The 22743-nt window shown below is 51.7% G+C and overlaps 2 protein-coding genes across 5 annotated transcripts in view; one reads left to right on the forward strand and one right to left on the reverse strand.

Annotated features, from left to right (window-relative positions):
- Window positions 1–22743, reverse strand: part of LOC101948742 (zinc finger protein RFP-like) — a 1201957-nt gene that overhangs the window by 36669 nt on the left and 1142545 nt on the right. The gene's annotated exons all lie outside the window — the stretch shown is intronic.
- LOC101948285 (zinc finger protein 883-like) lies at window positions 2226–21479 on the forward strand. Of its 4 annotated transcripts, none has more exons than XM_065564376.1 (5): window positions 2226–2364; window positions 11339–11426; window positions 11902–12028; window positions 15231–15344; window positions 15670–21479. In XM_065564376.1, the coding sequence occupies exons 2-5, from the start codon at window positions 11403–11405 to the stop codon at window positions 17463–17465; spliced, it is 2061 nt and encodes a 686-aa protein (XP_065420448.1). In that variant the 5' UTR covers window positions 2226–2364; window positions 11339–11402; the 3' UTR covers window positions 17466–21479. The 4 variants fall into 4 exon arrangements, with proteins under 4 accessions (XP_065420448.1, XP_065420444.1, XP_065420445.1 ...); XM_065564372.1 differs by lacking the exon at window positions 2226–2364 and adding an exon at window positions 2667–3357; XM_065564373.1 differs by lacking the exon at window positions 2226–2364 and adding an exon at window positions 2667–3357 and having other exon boundaries at window positions 15673–21479.

Raw genomic sequence — 22743 nt, forward strand, 5'->3', positions numbered from 1 at the left:
TAAGCCAACTCTACTGACAGCACAGCCCCGTAGTGTAGATGCAGCCTACGCTGACAAAAGGGGTTTTGTTCTCTCTGCAAACCACCACGATCAGCCCAAAGTTGGCTATGCCCCCAAAGCCCTTTTCCATCAACAAAGGTGCATCGATCCATTACTGGAGGTTTTGTCAGCATAGAAATGTCAGTCAAGGACGTGGGTTCTTTTCCCACCCCGACCGACCCACCTATGCCAATGTAACTTTTCACTGTAGACCAGTCCCTAGTTTATCTTTGAGAAAAGAAAAGGATGGTAAATAGTGTGAGAACCACTGACCTGCTCAATGCATCGCGAGTCACACTCGCACATAGAACGTATAGTACTTGGTAGGGTTGATGAGTGTGTACAGATTGGTGAGTTAGATGTAAATATACACATAGTAGTTTGTAGGGTTGATGAGTTACATAGATATTATTAAAGAACTTGACATCAACTCCTGCTTTCTGAAAGTAGCTGCAGAAGAACATGTCAGGTCAGGGGGAGGGGGTGGCAGAGAAAAATGGGGATTGTACATTATATGCAACAGCAGGAGAGAAAGATGCTTTCTTGTTATCAATGCCAGTGCTAGCCCATTGGGGGCCCTAAACAGGAATATTCCCCCCCACAATATTAAAACAGACATGTTCTTATAATAAAAAGTGGATAGGGAGCCCCTGTGAGCGGCTTGGGGCTCGAAGCTCTGGTCATTACATCTGGGTAAATTCCTAAAAGAAGAACAGGAGTACTTGTGGCACCTTAGAGACTAACAAATTTATTAGAGCATAAGCTTTCGTGGACTACAGCATCCGAAGAAGTGGGCTGTAGTCCACGAAAGCTTATGCTCTAATAAATTTGTTAGTCTCTAAGGTGCCACAAGTACTCCTGTTCTTCTTTTTGCGGATACAGACTAACACGGCTGCTACTCTGAAACCTGTAAATTCCTAAGTTCAGGTAGTACTGCCCTAAAAGAACACATGACATATTCACAAACCGGTATTGCCATGTAGACGGGAAGGGGGGGAACTGGTGTGGGGACTGGGGAAGCAGAATGAATTGCTGGATGGGGGGACAGGCAGATGTGGGGGTGGCAGGGACACAGAATTAATTAAATAGGGGTTGGGGGAGAGTTTGAGGAGAAGCTAGAAGGCCCGCAGGAGCTGGAAGTGATTTGTACCAATCTGTGTCACTGGATCTCATTGATATGCATCCGAAGAAGTGGGCTGTAGTCCACGAAAGCTTATGCTCTAATAAATTTGTTAGTCTCTAAGGTGCCACAAGTACTCCTGTTCTTTTTGTGGTTCTCATTGGGGTCTCCCAGTTACAGCTCCTGCTGCAGGAGCCAAGATCACCTTCCTTTATAGCTATGGGGGAGAGTTGGCAACAATCATACATGGGAAGGTGCCCTCCCCCCAGCACAGACCCACCCGGCTGGGGGAGCAGCAGCTGCTCCCTTCGGGCTGCCAGATCCCAATGGAGGAGGCAGCAGCTTGTGACTCAGGCCGAAACACGGAGACAGATGGAGCGCACCCTCCTCTCGCTGAGCAGGGACCAGACACAACAGCTACTGAATCAACTCCCCCCACTCCCCTCCCCGCCAGCCCCCCAACCCTGGAGGGATCCATCCAGCGCTGGATTAAGGCGCTGGCAACCTAGGCAAGAGTCTAGGGGCCCGATTTGCGAGTGTGTGAGGGGGCTCAGAGAAGCTGCCCTTGTCTAGACTGGTAGAGGCAGGGTCTGGGGCAGGGGGGCTGCAGCGCGGTGGGTTTATCGCTAGGACCCAGGAGCGGCTGGGAGGCGGCTCTGGGGGGAGCGATAGCGGGGGTCAGTCCCGGCAGCAGGAAGTGACTCGCAGCCGCTCCCAGGCTCCAGGCGAGATCCCCGAGCCCCGGCGGCTGGTGCTGGGAGCCCGGAGCCCTGGCTGCAGCCGGGAGAGGGGAATCTCCAGCAGGGCCCTTCCCGCTGCTCCCCAGGAGCCTCTCCCAGGGCAGAGCCCCCAGCCCGGCCAGGCCCCTTCCCGGCCCGGCCCCTGCCCCAGGGGGCCCCGCTCGGAGGGAAGGTAAGAGACCCCGCCCAGGGAGCGGTGTCCCCGTCACCCCCGGGCTGTAGGGGGAGGTTTGGCCCCAGGCTGCTCCCAGCGGAGCTGGCTGCGGGTCCCGCCCTGCGCCCGGGAAAGCTGCCGCCAGCTCCCGGTGTGTGCGGGGCGGGGGAGCCAGCCTGGGCCGTGCTGGGGGCTGGGACAGCGACACGGGGGCAGACGGGGGTGGGAGCCGGAGTCACCTGCTGCCCCAAATCTGGTGCTTTGTGTTCCCAGCCCCTGGCCGCGCTGCTGTGAACGGAGGCTGCTGCTCGGTGAGATCTGCTGGCACCGCCCTGCCCGCACCCTGCCCCCCCCCCCCCCTTGGGCTGACAAGCAGCTCCCGGCTGTTCCTGGGGGGGCGGAGGGACAGAATCTGGGCAGGGGCCAAACTGAATGCACGGGGGGGCCGGGGGGGTGTTACAACAGCTTGGGGAAGGAGCGGGGCCCAGGGGCCAAATCAAGGACCGGGGGTAGGAGTTGGGTACAGGCACTGCCAGCCAGGGCAGAAGGGGAAACCCGGGGGAGCGGATAAAAGCCCCCCAGGGGGGGTGAGCCAGCTGCAGTGATTGCAAAAATGGGAGGGGGGGCAGAGGGGCTTTTCCTGCCCCCCTTTTGCAGGATTTTAGCTCCTGTTTCCCAGGGCTGTGTCCTTAAAGGCCCAGTGCATCGCAGTGCCTGGGCAGGGCCCCTCTCCCCTCCTCTATATGGTGTATGCTAGGCAGATTGTTGACTCTCCCTGGACAAGAGGCAGGGGAATGGAAAATGATAGAGGGGATTGGCCCGGCAGATGATGGATTATCTCCACAGACACCCCCCCCACACACACACACACACACACACCCGGTAGTTTTGCAATCTGCAGTCTGGGCTCAGTGTTACAGAAATAACACTGCAAAGAGCCTTCCAAGATGGCCTCCGACTCCTTTAAAGACCCTGTTTAATCGATATTCAAGACAAAGGGCTGTGGGAGGGGGAAGCATTGAGAAACTCAATTCTCCTATATTATTTCGAAGGAGGAAAGAAAAGCTAGCCCCCACCCCCCTTTCTCCAACCCAATGCTCAGAGCCCAGCACCCCACATTTCAGCCCTAGGCCAGCCCATTGCTGGTCCCGGTTCCTGCAGGCACCAGCCACAGAGCGACCTTTTAAGGCTGGCAGAAAAACGCCGCTAATCCGTGCGAGACACTGGGATCCTGTCACAAAAGCAGGCACAGAAAACCCAGGGAGCTCGGGTGAAAGGGAGCCAGAGAGGACGGTGACTTTAGGGTGAGCAGCTTCTGTCCCAGGTCAGCTTTGATTCCCCCAGGGGACATCCCTGGCATAGTCCCCATTGTCCCCAGCCAATGCTGTGGCCATATCGGGGACAGGGCAAGCCACTGGGCTGTGTCAGGCTCCTCGTCTTCCTCTGGACTCAGTAATCCAGGTCAGTCTGGCATCAGGGCTGGATAGGCCTGTAGATATCCCCACCTTCCTTCTCAGTCCTCCCCCCAGTCCACTGATGGTGTCATCCATAGCCCTTTATAATGTAAGGCAGTGGCTCTCAACCTTTCCCAACCACTGTACCCCTGGCAGGAGTCTGATTTGTCTTGCCTACCCCCAGGTTAATAATTACTCGCTTACAAAATCAGACATAAAAATACAAAAGTGTCACAGCCACTATTACTGAAAAAGTGCCGACTTTCTCATTTTTACCGTATAATTCTAAAAGAAATCAACGGGAATATAAATATTGTTCTTACATTTCAGTGTACGGTCTATAGAGCAGTCTAAACAAGTCAGTGTCCGTCTGAATTTTGAGTTTGTCCCGACTTCGCTAGTGCTTTTCATGCAGCCTGTTGTAAAACTAGGCAAATATCTAGATGAGTTGATGAGCCCCCTGCAAGAGGGCTGTGTACCCCTAGGGGTGCGTGTGCCCCTGGTTGAGAACCACTGATTTAAGGAGGGCTTCTCCCGACGTTCACAGGATATTTCCGGTCTCTCTCATTATTTGGCTCTGTTGTTGATGAAAGTTTTAGCCTCATCGCAGAGAAAGAAAGCACAACTAGCAATCTTCTCATCAGCGAACGATCTGCGCACGGCAGAAAGAAGCCCACAACTGCTTGGCAACTGGGATTTAGCCTCAGAATGATCACCCTGTGTGTGGGATTCATTAAATTCCCTCTCCAGGTCCCCTTTCGTTCCCGGCCCTTGGGAGTCTGATTTAGGATTCAAGAAATCCGAGCGTGGTTCCTAAGTGTGGCAAGAGAAGAACCGCTGTGGAATACGACCAGTCTGGGAGGGGGAGGGATAGAACGGGGAGAGGGTGAATGCTCCAACACTGGGACAGACGCCGTGGTGTCAAAGGAGGACCGTGATGCTGAGGCGGAAGGAAGGAATCCCCCAGACTCACCCCCATCAGGCTCAAATAAACCAGAGGTTGAAATAGCACCCTTTACTCTCCCTGCTCCAGCTCTTTTAGACTCTGTTTTATTCTGTTTTTACGAACAAGAATGGGCAGAGAAAATAAATGTTCTTCAGCACAACCCCAGCTCAACGGGACAATAATCAGGGATGAGACAATCTACCCCCAAGGGGAAATTTAGCAGCTATAACATTCACTTTGCTGTGGGGGGGTGGGTAGAGCAGGCTAAATGAGATGCTCAGGGTTGATCTGGACTAGGAAAAGGGGCGGAGGTTCAGTCCGGGTCAGGGGGAAATGTGCCAGTTAACCCAACCACTTTTCCCAGTCGGGACAAACCCAGTTTCCTGCTGAAGCAGAGGTAGGATCCCCAGGCCTGTGGGAATCAGTCCCTCTCAGTGGTGCTGTCTGAATGCAGAGGGACAGGGAGAAAGGACAGAGGGGGTGAGTGATAAGGGTCTTATCTGTGATCCCCAAACGTTCAATAGCCCCAGCACCCTGCTCCTTCTGATTCCCAGCTCCCCCAGCCCCACCCATTCAATCCCGCAGTTCTCTGCCCAACATCTGCCCCTCCTGGTCCCTTAGCATTTAATCCCTCAGAGCCCAGCACTCTGGGGGATTCAGGGAGATGAGTTGTTACCAGCCCCCAGGGACACTCCCCCACAGGGAACAGCCCCAAGTCAATGGGGGAGCCCAGCCCAGGAGCTGGTGGAAGATGGGGACAGGTGTCTAGAGTGAAGGTGGGGCCTGGCCCAAGTATCCTTCTCATCTCCATGGCAGGGGGATCCCGGCTGGGAGGGGAAGGGAAGCGGGGGGAACTTCAGCCAGGCAGAGGGAGCGGCTGGAGGAGTTTCTCTCTCTCCCTTCCCTGACCTGTGGCCCATCAGCTCAGCAGCCAGGGCTGCAGCAGGGAGGAGAGGCTGATGGGGGCTTCTCCTCCTCTGCCTGGGGTTGGAAACAAGGACCCCAGCGCCTTAATGCCCTATTTGGTTGCATGGGGCCGTTCTGCCCTCTATGGTTTTAGTCTCTCTGACTCAAGCAGATCTTGCTGCACCAGTTATGGTCGGGTCTCAGTTTCAAGTTTTCCTCTGCAAACATGAGGGCTAGAAACTTACTCCAGGGTGGCTTTATGTAATTAGTTATTTTATTTATGAAAAGCAAAGTGCTGATCTAACCAGGTGGCTCCAGGAGGTGGGGCCTTACTGTCTTCTCTACTTTTCCGATTCCCTGATTTTGACTCCTTTTCTTGTAATCTGCTGTCGATAAAGTTTCACTCCTTTAAATTATCTTAAAATTTTGTTTTGATTCCTCTAAGCACTTCGTCATTAACGTTGTTAACATCGTGTGGATGGATGTTATTGTGCTAGAGAATTTATATTTTTAATGGCAAATAATCATGGGAAATATTAATAGTTGCTAGTAGCTTCAGCAAAGAGATTTCACAGTGTTTCTAGTGTAACATTTCCTGTTTGTAGTGCAATCTTGTAACTGGCAGTTTTCAGTTCAAATTTTTTTTTTTTTTTTTTTTTTATAATGTTCATTCTTTGGGATCTTTTGAGTTCAAGGCTGACTGATTTCCTGGATTGGTGTCAAAACTGCTTCAGTTTCCTTTGATCCACCAATGGGGATTGCCTTAATCCCCTGTTATTTTCCATTGTGCTTTTTCACATGTCACCTTGTGTGTCGAACTTGGTTCTCCAATGTTCACCAAAGGCCAGAATTTTAAAAGTTGACGGCCCCTACACCCTTTTAAAAATCCCACAAGGAGCGTAAATTCTCTTAAAAATCTGTCCCTTAGGGCATTTGTATAAAATCCTTCTCCAAAGGAAATTTCCACTATATTTTTTACTAAACATACAACCCCAAGATGGATTGAGAGTCACAAGAACTGAAAACTCATGAGTTATGCTCCCCCAAAGTCATGAAATTAAAACAGTGGTTCTCAAACTTTTTTACTGGTGACCCCTCTCATATAGCAAGCCTCTGAGTGCGACCCCCCTAATAAATTAAAAACACTTTTTAATATAAAAACAGCATTATAAATGCTGGAGGCAAAACGCGGTTTGGGGTGGAGGCTGACAGTTCATGAACCCCCATGTAATAACCTCGCGACCCCCTCAGGGGTCCCGAGCCCCAGTTCAAGAACCCCTGAATTAAAATAGATAAATAAATGCATTTTTCATTCCTTTTGTTTGCCTGTCCGTTTCTGCATCTTTAGGGTGCATTCATACTTTTGCTGTTCTCCCAAAGGATCCGTATATCTAAAATGGTTGTAACATTCAATGCCATTTTGCACTTCCATTAACATGTGATCTCTCCCCTTTTGTAATTGCTAATTTCTGTGAATAATCCCCCATCCTGCACACACTGAAGTACACGCCTTACTCTTCTATAACTTCATTTATTGCAGCTATAGATGGCAATCTTTCTACTGATTTCTTTGTACTTCCAATTGTCTGTTTTAATTTCATAGCCTTGTATGTGTGCTGCCTAGTTTGTTATGGTACGTTTCAGGGATGTTCACCAAGTTTACTGATTTGTACAGCTGATATCAAAGATGTTTTGACTTTTAAAAACATTCTGTTTCTCTTCAGGGAGGAGGGAATAGTGCTGACCTCACTTAGTTTCCCTTTGGTGAAACCAAAGTGCCTTGCCTCCATTATGGTTTTGCAGTGGGATAGCTGATGTGTAATAGTTAAAAACACCCATTGTCTTAGCACTGCAGATACAGTGACTATAATGTTGAGTCTGACATTAAATGGGTTTGCAGGCTGAAAACTCTGATACGGATTGTGTGGCTACTACTCCTGCTCCATTGACAGGGGTTGCATCTGAATGTCTGCACCTGTTTGTGTGGGTGTCCTGGAAAACCAGTTAAAGCATTTAAAACTAAAGGAATTAGTGGGGGCTCCCCCCTCCCAATTTCCCATATTCTCTTCCTTTTACTTATTCATGGCTTGTCTACATGGTGTGACACTACAGGTGTGAAGTTAATGCAAATAACTTACAGATGTTCTCATTGAGAAGTAAGGTGGCCTTAATTTTGACAGTGGCACTCAGGGCAACCACAGAAGATTTCAGGCGTCCTTCCCCCAAATACTATTAATTACCGGCCCTTTCACCTCTCTTGAACATTCTTAAATTTTGTATCGTCCAGGTGTAACCCACATTCGATTTTTCAAGTCCAAAGAGAAGGAGCGAAGCAGTGGGGTGTTCATCTCATCTTCCCTGAGTGTTGCGCTCTGTAGAAAAGCCATTAGGATATTTTACAGGTGTCAGTTTTGACCTGACAGAATTTCATTAAATGGGGTAAGGCTGAAATTCAAGGTGCTGTCGCTCCTGCAAAGGACAGGACGTCTTTCATGAGCAGGAGAATGGAGGCTGGATAGTGTCATGGCAGATCCTGCTGTGCGTGTGTTGGCCTGACTGTACCGTGATCCCCTTTATAAGCAACATAGACAAAATGGGGACACTCTTGTCCCATGGGAATGAGCCAATTGATCCACATATCACTTACAAGTCTGTTACCCTGCTTACACTATGATGGTTAGATTAGTGAGCCCACGACTGCAATGTTCACCAGGGTGTGAGGACACACCCTGCCAGGAATAGCAAAAGTATTTTCAGCTCACATCAAACATTGTGATATGTCTCGGCACATGTGCAGAGCACGGGGCTAATCTGGCTCAGACGCATCCAGAAATAGGGTGCGGCGGCAGTTACTAGACATGCTCTGTGTTTGTTTCTGAAGCTGTATCGGATATTTTCATTGTAGGCAAACCACCTGGCGTGGCCACTCCCTGTTTTTTTTCAAGGTAGAATTTCCCTAAGGAGCCCCAGGCCTGGGCTACACTGGGGGTTGAACTAAGATACGCAACTTCAGCTACGCGAAGTCGAAGTATCTTAGTTTGACTTACCTGTCGTCTTCACGGCGGCGAGTCGACCACCACGGCTCCCCCATCGACTCCGCTTACTCCTCCTGCCAAGGTGGACTACAGGTGTTGATTTGGGGATCAATTTATCGCGTCTAGACGAGACGCGATAAATCGATCCCCGATACATCGAACACTACCCGCCGATCCGGCGGGTAGTACAGACGTACCCTTAGTTTCTGCCTCTGAGATGAGCCCTGCTGCCTTCCTCTGGGCAGCTGGATACCTGACTCCCGTGTAAGCCCCAGAGTGATTCAGGGACAAAGGAGAGGACAGGCAGGTGAATGACTGACTCTCTTGCCTTCAGGGCACAATCCGATAAGTGTGCTCAGAGACTCACTGTCCGGATCGGGTCCCATTCAAACTCTGGCTGGAAAAGGAGGCCACGGTGTTGCTATCCAACTTCTAGCCCAGTGGTTAGCACACTGGCCTGGGATGTGAGAGACCCAGGTTCAATTCCTGCCTCAGAGAGAGAGAGAAAGGGTTTGAGTGGGGGTCTCCGACATCTCAGGCAAGTGTGGTAACCATTGGGTTAAAAGTGATAAGGTGGAACCCTTCTCCTCTGGCTGTTTTGTGCGGTGTGCGGCACCTGCCTAGCTCCTTCTCACAAGGAACAGCTTAAGCACTTGAGCCGCTGGACTGCAGGAGCGGGGTTCCCATTCCTGGATCACTAGGCACCTCCCTGCAGCGGGGACTTAGGTACCAAACTCCATGAGATAGGCAGGGTTTAGGACACAGCCCTGTGGTCGGCATCTCCCATTGGTTAGCTTAGGCCAGTGACTCCCAAACTGTGGGGCGTGCCCCCCTGCGTGGCTGGACCCAGGCCACCCCAAAGTGGGCAGGGAGGGAGCGCCACCTAGCCATGGCCCCACCCCCAATCGTGGTTCCTGCCCCTGGCCACAGCTCTGCTCCCAGCCCCTGACGCAGACCCTTTCCCTGGCTGCGGCCCCAGCCTCAGCTTCCTTACCCCGTCCTGGTTCCCCCTCCCGCCCCCCAGGAGCCACGGGCCCAGACAGGAGTAAGGAGGGGGGCATGACCCTGAAAAGTTTGGGGACCACTGACTTAGACGATTCCTTGCCTAGCGGGCTGACTTTTTCAGATGCCATTCTAAGGCGCCCATCTCTCCCTAGTCACTGTATAGGGAGCCTAGGCACCTAACTCCGCTTTGTGGATCGCAGGGATGTTCCTGTGACTTTCTAGGTGTTTAACAGTTAGGCACTGCGACACTCAGCATCACAACGCCTCAGTCCCTTCGTGAGTCTAGCCCAGAGGCCTGTCCCTCACTGCTGAGAGAGGTGGGTTTTGTTCTTTGCTTTGGGGTAAGTAAGGAGCAGGCGCGATGCTGCGGTACAAACGCAGTGAGGACAAGGCACTTGGACTTTAGCAGTGAGGAAAAGGCCCGAGAAAATAGCTGGGAAAGAAGATCAGAGAGGAACGTGTTAACATGCATGAGCCAAAGTGTGACAGTGACAATGGGGGGGATGAGTCAGTCTAAGGGACAAAGACAGATTTTCTGCCTAATGGCTTGTGTTTACGAGGAATTCCTAAGTATTCCAAAGACTGTCCAGAATGCGTTACACCATTCACAGTGTTTTGTGTGCATTACATGTTTGTTCACTATAGAACATTTGTGACCTGGTTGGTGGCTGGAGCCAGGGTGCAGGGGGACTCCCTGCGCTGCAGACGTGCTCCGGCTAGCGGGGGGGAGAGAGAGAAGGGGGGCGGCCAGGGTTTCGGCGGGGTGCTGCCACGCGGCCCCGCCTGCCGCGCCTCCTGCCGGGAGGGCTCTGTGCCGCTCCAGTCGGCGGGGAGGGAAGGGCGCGGGCTGCCCTGCTGGGCTTGCTACAGACCTGGCACCGGCTCGGGCAGACGGATGCACAGCCCGCTCCCAGCAGGGCGCTCCCTTCCTCCGCGCTGCCGCTCCCTACAGGGCGGCCGAATCGGCAAACAAAAAAAAAGCGGCCGTGCCGCCCTCGTGCTTGGGGCGGCAGATTCCCCTAGGAATGCCGCCCCGGGGAATCTGCCGCCCCAAGCACAAGCTTGCTCGGCTGGTGCCTGGAGCCGGCCCTGACTGTGGTGGGGTGAGACCTTCATTAAAGCCCTCTCTGTGCCCAGCCCAGGTAGGGACAGGCTCCAGTGGCTGGAAGCAGCCCCCTTAGGGCAGCCTTGGGCTCTGCCGACACCAGCCCGAGCCGGAGCCTGCAGGTGATGGGGAGAGACCCGGCTGGGGTCGGGCAGTAAAGTGACTGCACAAGCGCTCCCCCCTTGCCCCATCTCTGCTCCCTGGTGTCTGTGAGTCCCAGAGCTGCTGCCCTCACAGACACACCCAACTCACACTCCTGTGAGCAGTGGCAGCCGCTGATCTAATGAGAGCAAATGCCCATGGGAACAGGAGAGTAATCAGTTCTCTGGGGCAGAGGGAAGGTGATAGAAACAGAGAGTGACCGGACTGGAAGGGGCAGCAGGAGCAGGAAGTGGGCGGGAGGTTCCCAACTCCCAGCCCTGCCCGGATCTATTCCCTGCACCCCCAGGGCAGACTGACTCTCCTGGGAACAAGGGGAGGAGGTGACAGAGCAAAAGCCAGTTCCTGTCCCAGCCGAGTTCCTGCGCTGCTGGGGGGACGTGCTCCCCTTGGGGCCAATGTCAGGGGGATCCCCAAAAGTGGCTCCTTTGATTCTGCTCTTTTTCCAGAATTCAGCTCAGAGATGCTATTATGGGGAGAGTTTAAACGTGTCCCCAGTAGGTTTAGTTCTGCTGGGAGAGGCCTGGCCTGGATGGTAATAAACTAACGGTTTCTTCCCAGCGTGGCAGAGTCCAGAGCGTCTGTCTGCAGGGAGAGAGCCTGGGGGGAATTGGGGTGTGAAACGGACTCAAGCCCCTTCTGAAACCTCCCCAATCACCCCTCTCGCCCTGACAGGCTGAAGAATCGCATCCTGATTTTGCTCCAGATCGTCCCGTCTTCCAGGAGACAGGGAAGGGAAATGGCTGTGATGGAGCCAGCTCAGGTAGGGGATTTTCAGGGAGCTGCAGGGGAGAGGGTTGTTGTAGAGGGGGAGGGGCAGGAAAAACACAGGGGGAGGCAGGGAGGGGTCAGGGTGTGATAAACCTGCCCTGACACGTTCAACCTGGGACCTGATTTTCTGAACAGGCCCGTTTTTGGTGGGGGACGGGGGACATTCCCTCTTTTCTGAACCAGGAAACTCCCCCCTGGGCAGGGCTGGGAACACTGACCAGACTCCCAGTGCTGGGGCCTGACCCACTGGCCAGAGGCAGCTGTGAAATACGAAGGGAAGCTGTTGGGATTCCTGTTCCCTGCTCATCAGCCTGTGGCTGGCAGGCGTATGGTAAATGAGAAGACCCTGCCCACCTCCCTCTTCTGGGGGGGACAAGGAGCTCTCACCTTCACCCCACCCCCTGAAGCCTCCTGGCTGCTCTGAGGATGGGGGTGGGATTCTGTATCTCTGGTCTTTGTTGTTTCAGATGCCGGTGACCTTCGAGGAGGTGGCTGTGTATTTCACCCAGGGGCAGGGGGCTCTGCTGGACCCCGCTCAGAGAGCCCTCTACAGGGACGTCATGCAGGAGAATTACGAGACGGTGACCTCACTGGGTAAGCGATTCCCGTCCCCTCGGTTATTAGAAGATGCAGGATCTGCATTTCTGAATCTACACAGGTTCTTCCCTAGTCAGTGAGGGAAGCCAAACTCGAACAGCTTAATGGGACTAAATCAGGGGGCCCAGATAATCTTCATCCAAGAATATTAAAGGAACTGCCACATGAAATTGCAAGCCCATTAGCAAGAATTTTTAATGAATCTGTAAACTCAGGGGTTGTACCGTATGACTGGAGAATTGCTAACATAGTTCCTATTTTTAAGAAAGGAAAAAAACATGATCCGGGTAACTACAGGCCTGTTAGTTTGACATCTGTAGTATGCAAGGTCTTGGAAAAAAATTTGAAGGAGAAAGTAGTTAGGGACATTGAGGTCAATAGTAATTGGGACAAAATACAGCATAGTTTTACAAAAGGTAGTTCATGCCAAACCAACCTGATCTCCTTCTTTGAGAAGGTAACAGACTTTTTAGACAAAGCAAACGCGGTGGATCTAATTTACCTCGATTTCAGTAAGACATTTGAGATGGTTCCACATGGGGAATTATTAGCTAAATTGGAAAAGATGGGGATCAATATGAAAATTGAAAGGTGGATAAGGAACTGGTTAAAGGGGAGACTACAACAGGTCATACTGAAAGGTGAACTGTCAGGCTGGAGGGAGGTTACTAGTGGAGTTCCTCAGGGATCGGTTTTGGGACCAATCTTATTTAATCTTTTTATTACTGACCTTGGCACAAACTGTGGGAGTGTGCTAATAAAGTTTGCGGATGACACGAAGCTGGGAGGTATTGCCAATACCGAGAAGGACCGGGATATCATATAGGAAGATCTGGATAACCTTGTAAACTGGAGTAATTGTAATAGGGTGAAATTTAATAGTGAAAAGTGCAAGGTCATGCATTTAGGGATTAATAACAAGAATTTTTGTTATAAACTGGGGACTCATCAGTTGGAAGTAACAGAGGAGGAGAAGGACCTTGAAGTATTGGTTGATCACGGGAGGACTATGAGCCGCCAATGTGATATGGCCGTGAAAAAAGTTAATGCGGTCTTGGGATGCATCAGGCGAGATATTTCCAGTAAAGATAAGGAGGTGTTAGTACCATTATACAAGGCACTGGTGAGACCTCATCTGGAATACTGTGTGCAGTTCTGGTCTCCCATGTTTAAGAAAGATGAATTCAAACTGGAACAGGTACAGAGAAGGGCTACTAGAATTTTCCGAGGAATGGAAAACCTGTCTTATGAAAGGAGATTCAAAGAGCTTGGCTTGTTTAGCCTAACCAAAAGAAGGCTGAGGGGGGATATGATTGCTCTCTATAAATATATCAGAAGGATAAATACCAGAGAGGGAGAGGAATTATTTAAGCTTAGTACCAATGTGGACACAAGAATAAATGGATATAAACTGGCCATCAGGAAGTTTAGACTTGAAATTAGATGAAGGTTTCTAACCATCAGAGGAGTGAAGTTCTGGAACAGCCTTCCAAGGGGAGCAGTGGGGGCAAAAGACATATCTGGCTTCAAGACTAAGCTTGATAAGTTTATGGAGGGCATGATATGATGGGATAGCCTAATTTTGGCAATTAATTGGTGTTTGACTATTAGCGGTAAATATGCCCAATGGTCTGTGATTGGACACTAGATAGGGTGGGATCCGAGTTACTACAGCGAATTCTTTCCTGGGTGTCTGGCTGGTGAGTCTTGCCCACATGCTCAGGGTTTAGCTGATCGCCATATTTGGGGTCGGGAAGGAATTTTTCTCCAGGGCAGATTGGCAGAGGCCCTGGAGGTTTTTCATCTTCCTCTGCAGCATGGGACACGGGTCACTTGCTGGAGGATTCTCTGCACCTTGAAGTCTTTAAACCATGTTTTGAGGACTTCAGTAGCTCAGACATAGGTTAGGGGTTTGTTACAGGAGTGGGTGGGTGAGATTCTGTGGCCTGCGTTGTGCAGGAGGTCAGACTAGACGATAATAATGGTCCCTTCTGACCTTAAAGTCTATGACTCTATGGAGGGGATTGGGGTCTATAATGCACAGTTGCCATGTGAGAGAGACTTGCATCTCCATACCCCCTCCAATGGAACCAGCCTAATGGACCAGCTAAACCAGAGGTGGGCAAACTTTTTGACCTGAGGGCCACATCGGGTTTCCGAAATTGTATGGAAGGCTGGTTAGGGGAGGCTGTGCCTCCCCAAACAGCCAGGCATGGCCCAGCCCCACCCCCATCCGACCCCCTCCCGCTTCTCGCCCCCTGATGGCCTCCCAGGGACTCCTGCCCCATCCACCCCGCCCTGTCTCCTGACTGTCCCCGGCCGCCCCATCCAACCCCTCCTCTCATTCCTGACTGCCCCCCCCCGGGACGCCTGCTCCCATTCAACCCCCCTGTTCCCCGCCCTCTGACCGCCACGACCCCTATCCACATCCCCACCCCCTGATCACCACCCCAAACTCCCCTGCCCTCTATCCAACCTCCCCACTCCCTGCCCCCTTACCATGCTGCCTGGAGCACCAGGACAGGTAGCCGTGCCGCCCGACTGGAGCCAGCCACGCCCCCGCGCAGCACAGGGCACCGGGTCAGGCCCCGGCTCTGCAGCTGTGCTGCCGTCAAGAGCTCGCAGCCCCGCCCCCTAGAGCATTGCGCCGGTGGCACAGTGAGCTGAGGCTTAGGGGGAGAGGGAACAGCAGGGGAGGGGCCATGGGCCAGCCTCCCAGGCCAGGAGCTCAGGGGCTGGGCAGGAGGGTCCTCTGGGCCGGGTGTAGACCGTGGGCCGTAGTTTGCCCACCTCTGTGCTAAACCATCCCCACCCCGCCAGCTTTCAAAGGGGGAGAAGCCATGTATTGTCCTGTCCGTGTTGTTTCTCATTCGCACACAGAATCCCTGGTCACCTCCCTCCTTGGGACTAGGTCCAGCCATGGGGAGTGCTTGGGGCTCTGCCGGTTTAGAAATAGGCAGGGGTTTAACATTAGAGCTGGGTGTGTGTCAGCAAGGCCCCCAGAGCGCACAGATCCTGGGAACTCCTAGTGAGGGCGTCGCAATTCTCCCCAGATGTCTGCCTCTCCCAAGGGGGCTCTGTGACCATGTTTCCATCCTCTTGGATTGCACGATCGCCCAGCACAGCCACAGGTTCGGCTCACAGAATGCCCTCAATCCTCCATGCACCCTGATCTGGTCTGATTTCATCCCCTGCGCAGGATTTCCCCTTCCCAAACCTGAACTGATCGCCCAGCTGGAACGAGGGGAAGAGCCATGGGTGCCCGATCTCCAGGCCTGCGAGGAAACAGAGATCCCGAGAGGCGCCCGCACAGGTGAGGCCTGACACAGAAACCATCTGGGGAATGAAGGAAGAAGTTGAGAATCCCAAAAATGTGGTGTGAGCAAGTGCCCTCAGTTCTTCCTCATCTCACCCAGGGCAGGGCTGTAGTCAGCAGATATCATTCACGGCTTTCCACCCTTCCTGTTAGCTGCAGGAGTTTCCTTCCCAACTTTTCTTCCCTGTGAATGTTTGGGTGGGATGTGGAGGCAGAATCCAATTGCTCAGTCTTCACAGCTTTAGCAGGTTGGGTTTTCTCTCTGTGCTATTCCTCTTTCTCCCCAGCACAATGACTCTTGTCTGGATTGTCTCTCTCCCAGCAGGTGCTGAGCGAGGGAGTGAGAACGAGGAGGGGAATCATCATGAGGAAGTGGAACCACAGGGGACCTTTGTGGGAAGAGCTGAAGGGAATTTTTCCCAGTGCTTGGAAGAGGGAGAAGCCTGGGGAAATTGGCACAGGTCAGAAAGGCTGATGGGAAACCGCCCGAGGAAGAAAGTGGATGAATCTGTTATCTATAGGGGAGGAAACAAGGATCCCACAGCCCAGCAGACAAATCCCAAGGAAGAAAAACCCTACCACTGCCTCCAGTGTGGGAAAGGATTCATTCTGAGATCACAGCTGGTTACACATCAAACAATCCATAACAGCTCAGACTTTAATACCCATGGGAGAATCGATACAGGAGAGAGACGCTATCAATGCCTTGAGTGTGGGAAATGTTTTAATTGGATGTCAGCACTTATTACACATCAGGCAACCCACATGGGAGAGAGACCCCATAAGTGCTTGGAGTGTGGGAAAAGCTTCAGTAACAGCTCAAATCTTACTAAACATCGGAGAATCCACATGGGAGACAGACCCTATAAATGCCTCGAGTGTGGGAACTGTTTCAGTCAGAAGACCACCCTCATTATGCATCAGAAAACCCACACAGGAGAGAAACCCCATAAGTGCTTGGACTGTGGGAAAAGTTTCACACAGAGATCAGCCCTGAGTACACATCAGACAATCCACACAGGAGAGAGACCCTATAAGTGCCTCGACTGTGGGAAAAGTTTCATTCAGCGCTCACACCTTCTTCGACATCTGAGAATTCATACTGGGAATAAACCTCATAAATGCCTCCACTGTGGGAAAAGTTTCATTCAGAGAACAAACCTTATTTCCCATCAGACAATCCACACAGGAGAGAAGCCCTATAAATGCTTGGAATGTGGGAAAAGCTTCAAGAACAGTTCCTACCTCACTAAACATCGGACAATCCACACAGGAGACAGTCCCTATAAATGCCTCCTCTGTGGGAAAAGTTTTGTTCTCAGTTCCGACCTGATTGTGCATCAGAGAATTCACACAGGAGAGAAGCCCTACGTATGCTTGGACTGTGGGAAAAGCTTCAAGAACAACTCCTACCTTACTAAACATCGGAGAATGCACACAGGAGAGAGACCTTATAAATGTCTCGATTGTGGGAAGTGTTTCAGTCAGAAATCATCCCTTAGTACCCATCAGACAATCCACACTGGAGAGAGACCCAATAAATGCTTGGACTGTGGGAAAAGTTTCACCCAGCGATCAGCCCTTGTTATACATCAGAGAATCCACACAGGAGAGAGACCCCATAACTGCTTGGACTGTGGGAAAAGTTTCACGCACAGATCAGCCCTCCTTAGACATCAGGCCATCCACACAGGCGAGAGACCCCATGAGTGCGTGGAATGTGGGAAACGTTTCATTCAGAGATCAACCCTTATTAGACATCAGGCAGTCCACACAGGAGAGAGACCCCATGGGTGCTTGGACTGTGGCAAATGTTTCACCAACAGATCATCCCTTATTAGGCATCAGGCAATCCACACAGGCGAGAGACCCCATAAGTGCTTGGACTGTGGGAACAGTTTCATTCAGAGATCGAACCTTATTATACATCAGAGAATCCACACGGGCTATAAACCTCATAAATGCCTGGCCTGTGGGAAAAGTTTCAGGAAGAGCTCATACCTTACTAAACATCTAAGAACTCACAAAGGCCTGGGAGACCCACGGAACAGCTTGATTATGGAAAAAGATTCAATCCGAGCTCAGACATCAGTGATCCACAAAACTGAGAGACCTTGAACATGGGGGAAGCTTCATTTGGTGCTCCCGGAGTATCGGGCATCAGCAAATCCGCACAGGAAAGAAACCGCTGAGATGTTCTCAGCGTGGAAAATGCTCCAAGTGGAACTAACACCACAATGGACATCAGAGACTCCTCCGCACAGCAGGGAAATTCTCTCAGGGCCCTGACTAGGGCTGGCCCTGGTGACAAACCCATTTCCTCGTTCTCACACACATCGGGGTATTTGGCTCCCAAGGATCCAGCTGCCCATCGCTGGGGTGAGGAGCCAACAACAGCCGAGCATCAGCTGGTCAGTGACCCTCTGGCTCTGCCTGGTCTAAGCAAACCCCAGGCAGAGGAGGAGACGCCCCGATCAGCCCCTCCTCCCTGCTGCAGCCCTGGCTGCTGAGCTGATGGGCCACAGGTGGGGGAAGGGAGACAGAGAAACTCCTCCAGATGCTCCCTCTGCCTGGCTGAAGTTCCCCCCTCTCCCTTCTCCTCCCAGCCGGGATCCCCCTGCCATGGAGATGAGGAGAAGGACACTTGGGCCAGGCCCCACCTTCACTCTACACACCTGTCCCCAGCCCCTGAGATGGGCTCCCCCACTGACCTGGAGCTGTTCCCTGCAGGGGGAGTGTCCCTGGGGGCTGGTAACTCCTCCCCTCCCCAAATCCCCCAAATAGCTGGGCTCTGGGGGATCAAATATTGAGGGACCAGGGTGATGGGTTATGGGGAGGAAACTGGGGATTGAATGGTTGGGGCTGGGGGAGCTGGGAAACATTGGGAGCTGGGTACTGGGGCTAGCGAATGTTTGGGGATGATGGGATAAGAGGTGAGGGAGAGCACAGGGGTAGAGAGGTGCTGCTCTCCTCACTCAGCCCCTCTGCCCCTTCCTCCTGCCCCCTCCGGGGCTGATTCCCACAAGGACCCTTTGTGGAAGGCCCCGAGATCCCACCTCTGCCTCCGCAGCATCAGCCTCCAAGGGTCTGTCTATGGTAGGAAATGTGGTCGGGATCAGCCAGAGCATCTCTATGACCCTGCACCAGGTTTCGTGGTGTCAACTGTGAGACTCGGGCAAACCAACTGCCAGCTCATGCCGGAGCCCAAGGCCAGTTCGCTCGTGTATTAGGATAGATTAAAGAGATTGTGAAATGTATAAGGGTACGTCTATACTTACCCGCTGGTTCGGCGGCAAGCAATCGAACTTCTGGGTTCGATTTATCGCGTCTTGTCTGGACGCGATAAATCGAACCCAGAAGTGCTCGCCCTCGACTCCGGTACTCCTGCTCGGCAAGAGGAGTACGCGGAGTCGACGGGGGAGCCTGCCTGCCACGTCTGGACCGCGGTAAGTTTGAACTAAGGTACGTCAACTTCAGCTACATTATTCACGTAGCTGAAGTTGCGTATCTTAGTTCGAATTGCGGGGGTTAGTGTAGACCAGCCCTAAGAGTGTATTTGGTGTTTAAACTTCATGAAAAGTAATGGGATGTTCCTTGCATTGTTTTCACTTAACTATATCTCGTTCTAATGTAGTAGCAAATATTTGCATTGTGTATACCCCTGTCACTAAATAACCCATCCAACGAGGAAGAAGCCCTGTGGAATGCAAATGAACTTTAACAGAAAAGAGCTAATTTCAAAGCAAGGGGGCGTTGTGTGTTATGCCCGGAGGTCAAAGACTCAAAACGCATTCCTCACTCTGTCATTAAAGAGCCAACGTGGGTAGTGACCCTGTCAGTTTGTTTTCCGTGAGAAGAAGCTATAAGTATGGATTCAAAGAAAGATCCTGGATCTCTGGACTGTTTGGACTCTTACAGAGAAGAATACCGCATACAAAGCTGTGACCCCCAGGGACAATCTGAGTACCCTGAAAAGACTTTTGGGAAACTGTCAGTTTATAACATCACTGCCACCCTTTGGAATAACAAACTGTGACTCACCTGGGCATACATCTTACCTGCTTTAACCTCTCAATAACTCTCACTTCCTTTCCTTAGCTAATGATCCTTTAGTTAATTTACTATAGAATTGGCTACCTGCGTTGTCTTTGGTGTAAGATCTAGGGTACCAATTGCTCTGGGGTAAGTGACTGATCTCTTGGGACTGGGAGCGATGTGATGAGATTTTTGGTGTAAGTGACCTTTTATCACAAAGTCCAGTTTGTCTGGCTGGCAAGACAGATTGGATAGTCTAAGGGGACAGTGCGTCTAGGGTAAGGCTGGGATAGTGATCCAGGAGTTCACATTTGTTACTGGCCTGGTGAAATCTAATTACAGAACGAACCAGCAGCTTGGGGCGTCTGCCTGGATTGCTGTCAATCTGCCCGGAGGTCTGCACGCCCAGTTGTGAACCACTCCAAACAGTGTGACAAACTCACCTGGAGCATCTTATCTATTCAGATCCCCCCCATTAACAGAGTGATCGTTAGTCACTGAGTCCCCCCGTGGGGCCGGATCGTCTCATTCCCAGATAGTCTCACATTATTCCAGGCCGCGCTGAAAAGCGTTGAGTGTTTGTACATTTTCCCCCTTATGGGCCAGAATTAAACAGACGCTAAAAGAATGGGAGCAGGGACAGTAAAATGTGGTGTTTTAGCTTCTGTGTGATTTCAGGGCGATGGGGTGAGTCCGAGGGATTCCCTCCTTCCCCCAGCACCATCACATTCTCCACACAGCAGCCTCTGTCCCAGCAATGCAGAGTTTTATCCTGTCCCCGTTCTACCCCTCCCCTTCCCAAGGTGTCACTTACCACCCTGTCCCTGGCTCTCCATGCCTAGAAATCCCAGCTTTGATGTCTATGATCCTAAGTCAGAGCCCTGAGGGCTGGAGAAGAAAGGGTTACAGACCTGGAAGGGAATTCAAATTAACTTCAAAGAACATTTTGACCTTTCTGATCTTATATCCACATTTGCATCTCTTGGTAAAATTGCTTCCAGTTTTTGTCTAGGCCAGTCCAGATCATTTGTAGATGGGAAGCTGGTTTGTGAGTTTTTGGTCTGTTATGATGATGCAAAAACTTTTGTAACTAACACAACGAGCTGTGGTCGTGGTCATGAGGTGAGAATAAAGCAGGTTTAGCCCCTTTAGAAGAAAATGGGTACACTTATTTTCTGGATTTTGAGTCTTCAGATTCTCTGGAATTTCAATTTCTGAATGTGAAAGTGGTTTGTAGCTCACCCTGTACTGTGGGTTTTTTCTCTGTTCCCGAAGACCTTTTGGTCCCATAGAGTAACTCCTCACTTAGTCATCCTGATTAACGGTGTCTCGTTGTTACATTGCTGATCAATTAGGGAACATGCTCGTTTAAAGTTGCGCAATGCTCCCTTATAACGTTGTTTGGCAGCCGCCTGCTTTGTGCACTGCTTGCAGAAAGAGCAGCCCATTGCAGCTAGCTTGTGGGGGCTTGGAACCAGGGTGGGCCGGCAGCCCCCCATCAGCTCCCTGCTCCCCTAAGTTCCCTGTGCAGCCGCCGCCCAGCAGGCTATCAATTGCCGGCAGTTCAGCTGTCCCTCCCCCCACTGCTATGTGCTGCTCCTGCCCTCTGCCTTGGAGCTGCTCCCCAAGACTCCTGCTTGCTGTGCAGGGGGTGGGGGGTTAGAGGGTGTCCCCCTCCCCCCTGCTCCTGCCCCCCGCTTATCCCATCTCTATAGAGCAGGGGCGGGGACACTACAGGAGGGAGCTTGCTGGCAGCAGCTGCTGTCTCAACTTGCTGATCTACTTAAAAAGGCAATGTACTTAGAGTGCGGTCAGCGTACTTAAAGGGGCAATGTGCGTCTCTGTCTGACACACAGGGTGTGTGTCTTTGTCTCTCTTTGCCATGCTGTCTCCCCTCCCTCCATTTGTGCTGCCTTGTAGAGTGTGAGGCTACATTAGCAACAATGTGTTAACCCTTGAGGGCTCAGCCGAGTGCTAGTTCATCATTTAGCAGTAAGGCATCCCTGGGAAATATCCCACCCTCTGACTCCACCACCTCAACCAAGCTTCACAATCATCATCGCTGTGTACAGTATTAAACTGTTTATTTAAAACTTATACTGTGTATATGTGTGTGTGTGTGTGTATATATATATATATATAAAATATAGTCTTTTGTCTAGCAAAAAAAATTTCCCTGGACCCTAACCCCTCCCCCATTTACATTAGTTCTTATGGGGAAATCTCCATATGGAATCTCCATCTCTGGAGATATTTAAGAGTAGGTTAGATAAATGTCTATCAGGGATGGTCTAGACAGTATTTGGTCCTGCCATGCGGGCAGGGGACTGGACTCGATTACCTCTCGAGGTCCCTTCCAGTACTAGAATCTATGAATCTATGAAATTGGATTCACTTAACATCGTTTCGCTTAAAGTGGCATTTTTCAGGAACATAACTACAGTATGAAGTGAGGAGTTACTGTACTTGGATATTAGATTAGTGTGACAGGCTGTAGCTCAGATTTATGGAAGGCTTCATGGGGCAAATGTTCATTTGCCAGAACAGTCCTTTTCTATTTAATTTTGAGCTTTTTCTACCCCTTGTTGTGTGATTTTTTTCTTTGAACAATTGCAATGAACAAAGGCTGAGGGTGCGAGCTAGATTCCCACTCCCAGAGGCAGACACTGAAATGGGGAAGTAGGTGACCGCCTGATCCCTGCCGTGATGTGAGACACAGTCAGGAGCATAGGCACCGACTCCGTGGGTGCTCTGGCTGTGGAGCACCCATGGAAAAAGATTGGTGGGTGCTCTGCACCCACCGGCAGCTCCCCGTCCCGCCCTGCCCCCCTGCTCCAGCTTACTTCCGGCTCCGCGAGCGCGCTGCCGCCTCCTGCGTCTCCCCCCTCCCTCCCAGCACTTGCACCAAGAAACAGCTGATTTGTGGGACAGGGAGGGAGAGGGGAGGAGGGGGAAACAGCACACTGGGGGAAGAGGCGGGGCCAGGGCAGGGATTTGGGGAAGGGATCCAATGGGGCAGGGAGTGGGCGGAGTTAGGGCAGGGACTTCGGGGATGGGAGCGGGGAAAGGGTGGAGTCGGGGCAGGGAGGCGCGGGCACCCACCAGTGCTGGAGAAAGCTGGCGCCGATGGTCAGGAGGGGTAGAGGGTGGCAGATGGAGAGGAACAGAGCTGGGAAACGGCTGGTTCCACTTCCCCAGGAACATCCTCATGATGATTCCCCTCCTCGTTCTCACTCCCTCGCTCAGCACCTGCTGGGAGAGACACAATCCGGACAGGAGTCATTGTGCTGGGGAGAAAGAGGAATAGCACAAGGGAAAACCCAACACGCTAACGCCATGAACACTGTCGGGTCAAACCCTA

This window comes from Chrysemys picta, chromosome 12 (genome assembly GCF_011386835.1).
Source record: "Chrysemys picta bellii isolate R12L10 chromosome 12, ASM1138683v2, whole genome shotgun sequence".
NCBI lineage: Eukaryota > Metazoa > Chordata > Testudines > Emydidae > Chrysemys > Chrysemys picta.

What these genes read in the sequence shown, in the direction of transcription:
- LOC101948285 (XM_065564372.1), top strand. Translation starts at nt 2,804, where the DNA reads ATGCTAGGCAGATTGTTGACTCTCCCTGGACAAGAGGCAGGGGAATGG. An exon ending in GAGAGGACGGTGACTTTAGG is followed by an intron (nt 3,358 to 11,338) that starts GTGAGCAGCTTC and finishes TCGCCCTGACAG; the next exon opens with GCTGAAGAATCGCATCCTGA. An exon ending in CGAGACGGTGACCTCACTGG is followed by an intron (nt 12,029 to 15,230) that starts GTAAGCGATTCC and finishes TCCCCTGCGCAG; the next exon opens with GATTTCCCCTTCCCAAACCT.